Here is a 6499-nt window from a genome sequence, read left to right as displayed (position 1 = left end):
CAGCTCCTGGAAGGAAACTTCGCCCTCTTCTGCACCTACACCCTGGGCTTCCGCAACGAGTTCCAGAACATTCTCCTGGCCATCATGGTGGGTACAACCCCGTCCTGGCCCCCTCGGGGTGCTGCCACCATGCTGGGGTCCCATGGGTGCTCCCTGGGGGATGGGGAGGCTGGGGACGCTCCGAGGTCCCCCTGGGACAAGGGACAAGCTGCCAAATGTCCTGCAGGGGCCGGGTGGGTTGGCAGGAACAGGGAGAGCTTTGTCCCTGCGTGAACAGGGCAGAGCAGGAGCCGTGGGGGCTTTTTGTCCAAACGCTGCCACTTGTCCCCCTCCCCTGCCCACTTGGAGAAAAGGAGCTCAGTGTTTGCTGCCAGCAACACAGAGCAAAACAGCTCCTGGAGAGGTTTTTTCAGATTTTCTCATTCCTGGAAGTGCTTTCCGCCCTCTCCTCCGTGGGATGGGAAGGTTTGAGGTGCTGTGTCCCCGCAGAGCGTGGCTCCTGTCCCTGCTGTGTGCAGGGGACGAGGGCAGRTCCCTTCCCAGCCCCGAGGATTGGGGCAGAGCCTCTCTGTGTGGGGACAGCAGTGGGGTGGCCCCAGCATTGGGGGACAGCACTGGGGACATGTGGGAGCTGGCAYTGGGATGGGGGACACCGTGCCCAGGGGCTGTTCCTGGCTGGGATCTGTGTTTATGGGGTTTATCTGGCTGGGAAAAGGGTTTTTCCCRCAGAGAGGAGCCAAAATGTGACCCTTCCCTCCCACAGCTCTCGGCCACCTTGACCATTCCATTCTGGCAGTGGTTCCTGACCCAGTTTGGGAAGAAGAAAGCTGTTTACGTGGGCATCTCGGTGAGTGTTTCCCACACGGGATGAGCAGAGCTGGGTCCACCCTGGAGGGTTCAGAGCTGGGCAGGGGCTGCTGCTGGTGACATTTGGGCACAAACAGCACCAGGGACAAAAGCCAGCAACGAGGGGATCAGAGACACTGCACCTCTGGTTTTTTGTGAGGAGGAAAAGCCAGGGGTGCTGTGCCAAACCCTGCTGATGCCAGGCTGCTCTCTGCCCCTCCTGCAGTCTGCCATCCCCTTCCTCATCGCCGTGGTTGTCCTGGACAGTAACCTCATTGTCACCTACGTGGTGGCCGTGGCTGCCGGGATCAGCGTGGCCGCCGCCTTCCTGCTGCCCTGGTGAGTGTGAGGGGCTGCTGCTTCCTCCCAGGAAGGGATAAAACCCCTCTGAAAGCTTTTCCTGCAGCATTTCCAGCCTCAGGAGGGCTCCTGAGATGCTTTTTCTGTGCCTTCACCATCCCTGTCCCCGCACAGGTCCATGCTGCCAGATGTCATCGATGATTTCAAGCTGCAGCACCCCAGCTCCCACGGCCACGARGCAATTTTCTTCTCCTTCTACGTCTTCTTCACCAAATTCACTGCTGGAGTCTCCCTGGGCATCTCCACGCTCAGCCTGGAGTGAGTTCATGCAGGGGGGAGGCACTTCCCAAGCTCTGGGGTCTAAATATTTTTGTTTCCCCAAATTTCTCCCCACAGGGATCAGCCCAGCTCATGCAAATCCCATTTTCTCTGTCTGAAGGTGCCTTTTTCCCCCACAGCTTTGCAGGGTACCGGACCMGGGGCTGCTCCCAGCCCGGCCAGGTGAATTTTACCCTGAAAATGTTGGTGTCAGCCGTGCCCGTGGGGCTGATCCTGCTGAGCCTGCTGCTGTTCAAACTCTATCCCATCGACGAGGAGAAGCGGAGGAAGAACAAGAAAGCCCTGCAGGATTTAAGGTGAGCAGTGGGCGGGGGTGTGTGCGGGGGCAGGATCAGACGGGTTGGGACACACCGTGACTCGTCCAGGAATCCTCCAGGACACGTGGGTGGTGGCGTGAGGGATGGGTTGGCTGCTTTTCCCAAATCCCAGCTCCCGGGGTGCATCCTCCAGGACCCGTGGGGGGTGGCGTGAGAGATGGGATTGGGATTGGGAAAAGCAATCCCAGCTCCAGGGGTGAATCCTCCAGGAGCTGTGGGGTGGGTGGATGGCGTGAGGGATAGGTTGGGATTGCTTTTCCCAATCCCAGCTCCCGGGGCGAATCCTCCAGGATCCGTGGGTGATGGCGTGAGGGATGGGTTGGGATTGCTTTTCCCAAATCCCAGCTCCAGGGGCAAACCCTCCCGGACCCGTGGGGTGGGTGGTGGCGTGAGGGATGGATTGGGATTGCTTTTCCCAATCCCAGCTCCCAGAGCGAATCCTTCAGGACCCGTGGATGGTGGTCTGAGAGATGTGTTGGGATTGCTTTTCCAAATCCCAGCTCCCGGGGCGAATCCTCCAGGATCCGTGGGTGATGGCGTGAGGGATGTGTTGGGATTGCTTTTCCAAATCCCAGCTCCCTGGGTGAATCCTCCAGGATCCGTGGGTGGTGGTCTGAAAGATGGATTGGGATTGCTTTTCCAAATCCCAGCTCCAGGGGCGAATCCTCCAGGACCCATGGATGGTGGTCTGAAAGATGGATTGGGATTGCTTTTCCAAATCCCAGCTCCCCGGGGTGCATCCTCCAGGAACTGTGGGTGATGGTGTGAGGGATGTGTTGGGATTGCTTTTCCAAATCCCAGCTCCCAGGGGCGAATCCTCCAGGATCCGTGGGTGATGGCGTGAGGGATGTGTTGGGATTGCTTTTCCAAATCCCAGCTCCCGGGGAAATCCTCCAGGAGCTGTGGGGTGGGTGGTGGCGCGAGGGATGGGTTGGGATTGCTTTTCCCAATCCCAGCTCCCAGAGCGATGGCGTGAAGCTTTAAAAGCTCAGCAGGAACGCGCCCCGGCTGCCACCCGGGACACGTGCGGCGATTCCACGAGGCACAGACACCGTGCCATCCCTGGGAAAAACTCCTGTACCCCGAGGCASATCTCACCGGGATGCTGATCTCACTTTGTGCTCAATCCTCACCTCGTTCCCACTTGTTTTGTGCCTCAATCAGCGCCTCATTCCCAACTTTTTTTTTTTTTCCCCCAGGCAGGAGAGCAACAGCAGCTCGGAGTCGGATAACACAGAGCTGGCCAGCATCGTGTGAGCGGGGCTGGGTCTGTCTGCACCCACCGGGGCTCCCCGGGGACTCATCACCCTCCGGGCTGGCCCAGCCGCTGCTGGAGGAGCCACGGGGAGCGTTGGCCACCTCCAAAATCTCCAGTTGGGGATGTGTGSCCGTCCCGTGGCTCGCACGGGGCGCGCAGAGCGCTGGTAGTGTACATTACACACGTGCTGCTGCCTCCCCGGACACTGCGCTGTCCCCGCCGGCTTTTGGAGGGTGGAAAAGGCCGCTCTGGGATGGTTCTGCCCGGAACACGCACAGCCCAGCCTGGGGCTGATGGTTAGTGTACATTACACTGTCGGTTCGGTGTGCCCGTGCCCGGGTGAGCTCACCTCTGGGCACTGATGTGGGAGCTGTTCTTTTTTTTTTTATTATTATTATTTACAGAGCCTAATTAACTTAACGATGTAAATACGGAGCTGTTTCCTGTTTGTATATATCTGTACAGACCCCAAACCCGAGGACCTGTTAATATTAATTTACATAAAAATGGGGGAAGTCGGCAGCGGGTGTGTCGGATTTTTTTTTTTTTTTTCCTGCTCGGCCGGGATTTTTCACGGCTGTCAGCAAACCCAGGGTTCCTTTAGACGCCGCGGGGTGCRGGATTGACTTTTCCTGAGCCGTGGTGCAGGAATGCCGTAATCCCGGCTGCGCTSAGCCCTTACCCCCGTGCAGCTCCTTGCTCGCTGCCTGTGTCGCAGCCATCCAACAAAGGCTCCATTCTTCCCTGCTTTTCAAGAGGGGGACGGGGGTGGAGGGAGGAATGAAATCAAAGTGCTGCCAGCGGAGATGGTGAACTGGAGGCTGGAAAAGGGGAGAGGCAGCTGCGGGGAGCGGGGAGAAAGGGAATGCGGGCTGCCGGGGCACAGCGCTAATCCCCGGTGATATTTATATATATTTATCTCCCTGATGCCTCCAGCAGCAAAACTCGGGGAAAARGGGCTGAAATGAGGGCAGGGAGATTGGAATTCCCTGTGGATGGGGCGAATTCCCCSTTGGTGCTGTCCCCAAGGCCAAAAGCTGCTCGCTTTGTTGAGCACATTGGTCACACCACGAAGCTGGTGAGGCCAGGGCTGAGCTGAGATTGGGGAGGTTGGAAGGAAGAAAGGCTCATCCTTTGTTCCACATTTGGGTACAAAGGACTGGGATGACCGCGGGGTTTAAAAATAGCCAAGGGGGGATTAGTTGGGAATGCTCACTGAGCCCCCATGGCCATGGAAAGAGGGCAGAGTAGAATGTGGGAGGTTGGAGCTGCCTCTGTGCTCACAGACCAGGACTGGGGTGCTCCCTGCTTCCCCAAGGATGGAGCTGCAGCGAGGGGACAAAATGGGGACAAAACCAGCGCTCCCTACAGCTCTCTGACAAGGCAGGTGCAAGAGGAGGAGGAGGAGGAAGGCTCCAGCCAGCACAACTCAGCTCAGGGTTGTTGGGAATGTTCTGACCCCTGGCTGGGATTGCCCGGAGTTATCCCGGCCACGGCCACGACCTGGCCGCCTCCGAGGATTGAAAGATTGCTGCGAGCCTTTGTTTGTTTCAAAGAGTTTCAACAGAAAAAAAAAGAAAAAAAAAAAAAGGGGGACATTTTATTCTTTGCCTCCTCGTTTTATTGGCTCTGCGGAGTTCACCAGGAGTCTCCACTCAAGTTTTTTTCTGCGGCCAGCCCAAGGGACTGAAACCAGGAGCTTGAACGGGAGCCTGAACATTCCTCGCTGAGCACACCTCTTCTATTCGAGGCTTTTAAGAAAATGAGATGTGTGGGGGAGGAAATGACCGTGGGAGTCGATAACACTTGAGCCCTGGGCACAGCTCCAGCTTTGGAGCGGGGATCTTGCTCCAGTTGTGGTTACAGAGAAGGAATAAGTGGCGAGGAATGCACTGGGAGGTGCTGCTTGCACCTGCAGCTGAGTCCACAGGGATTTTGGGCGTGGAGCAAAATCATCCAGGTGCTGGAAAACACCGCCTTGGAGAGCCGGGGTGAGTGGCAGGGGCTCMGAGCCAGGAGGTGGCAAAGGCAGGGTGACAGCGCCTGCCAGGCTGTGCGCCCGGGGGCACAGGGGATGGGCTGGAATCAGCCCAAATCCCGGCTGAGGAGCTCTGGCAGGCTCCTRTGCCAGCCCAAAACTTTCTGATCTGCTCAGAGGGGACAAAATCAAACCAACAGCAGCTGGAGCTCCAAAAAGCAGCGCCAGAAYGTGCAGAATTGGATTTAAAATCTCTGGAGCAAAGGGTAGAACCTCCCTCACTCAAGCAGATAAAAGCAGGAGCAGCGGCTGCAGGGACAATTCCCGAGGTGACAGAAGCCACCCTGAGCCTCTTTACTCTGCAGGGAAAATGTGGAAGTGAGAGAAGTCTCTCCTTGCAGAGAGTGAGGAATGAATTCCCTCCTTATCTGCAGCGAAAGGACAAAAAGCCTCGGGTTTATCTGGCAGCAGGATTTGTGAAACATTCCAACGGGGATGGATGGATGGATGGATTTCCCTTGGCCCCGGGGCTGGAAGGACCCACGAGCAGCAAAAATCACCCAGGACTGGTTTCAGATGCTTCAAACTGACCCAAGCACAGGTTCATAAAGAAAGAAGTGTCACCCCAGGGTCCCCAGAGCAGGGGATGGCTGGAAAAATCAGCTCAGCCCGGGAAATTCTGGGAAGGAGAAGCAGAAATGCTGGAGCAGGGCTGGAAAAATCAGCTCAGCACGGGAAATTCTGGGAAGGAGAAGCAGGAATGCTGGAGCAGGGCGGGAAATCAGCTCAGGCCAGGAAATTCTGGGAAGGAGAAGCAGGAAAGCTGGAGCAGGGCTGGAAAAATCAGCTCAGCACGGGAAATTCTGGGAAGGAGAAGCAGGAATGCTGAAGCAGGGCTGGAAATCAGCTCAGGCCAGGAAATTCTGGGAAGGAGGAGCAGGAATGCTGGAAATCAGCTCAGCACGGGAAATTCTGGGAAGGAGAAGCAGGAACGCTGGAGCAGAGCTGGAAATCAGCTCAGCCTGGGAATTTCTGGGAAGGAAAAGCAGGAACGCTGGAGCAGGGCCACGTCCCCGACTCGCTGGGCTCTGTCACCACCTGGGGACAGCGGGATGGAGGCACTGCAGGGCACAGCTGTCCCCAGGGGTCACTCTGTCTGTGCCACCAGGCTCAGGTCACTGGCTCCGTCTGCAAACACGGGCTGCTGACGTGTTTCGGTGGGCTTTGGTTAATGTTTTGCCAAAGCCACCGTTCCCAAGGCTGTCGGCAGCCCCAGCACGGCGGTTTGGGGACATTAATGATGGGGCAGTGACGCGTTTTCCTGCTGCAAAATCAAATCCATTTTCCCAGGAATGAGGCTGGGCGGAGGCGCTGCCAATTGCCCTCCTCACCCCACAACGGAGCAGCTGCAAAAAGCCAAAGGGTGCTGTCTAAGGGACTCAGAGGTATTTTAGATTTTTT

General features: G+C 57.1%; 1 protein-coding gene across 1 annotated transcript in view; it reads left to right on the top strand.

Annotated features, from left to right (window-relative positions):
- MFSD2A (MFSD2 lysolipid transporter A, lysophospholipid) overlaps positions 1-3582 on the top strand; it is a 12529-nt gene extending 8947 nt beyond the window's left edge. Inside the window, exons 6-11 of the mRNA XM_057383745.1 lie at positions 4-87; positions 764-847; positions 1073-1185; positions 1321-1464; positions 1605-1781; positions 3002-3582. Of these exons, the coding sequence (XP_057239728.1) occupies positions 4-87; positions 764-847; positions 1073-1185; positions 1321-1464; positions 1605-1781; positions 3002-3059 (660 nt within the window). The 3' untranslated portion in view covers positions 3060-3582. The remainder of the gene's footprint in view (positions 1-3; positions 88-763; positions 848-1072; positions 1186-1320; positions 1465-1604; positions 1782-3001) is intronic.
- Positions 3583-6499: the final 2917 nt, after the last annotated feature.

Source organism: Malurus melanocephalus, unplaced genomic scaffold (genome assembly GCF_030028575.1).
Source record: "Malurus melanocephalus ecotype Western Australia unplaced genomic scaffold, MMel_1.1 scaffold_658, whole genome shotgun sequence".
Lineage (NCBI taxonomy): Eukaryota > Metazoa > Chordata > Aves > Passeriformes > Maluridae > Malurus > Malurus melanocephalus.
This window is presented reverse-complemented; position numbering and strand designations above follow the sequence as displayed.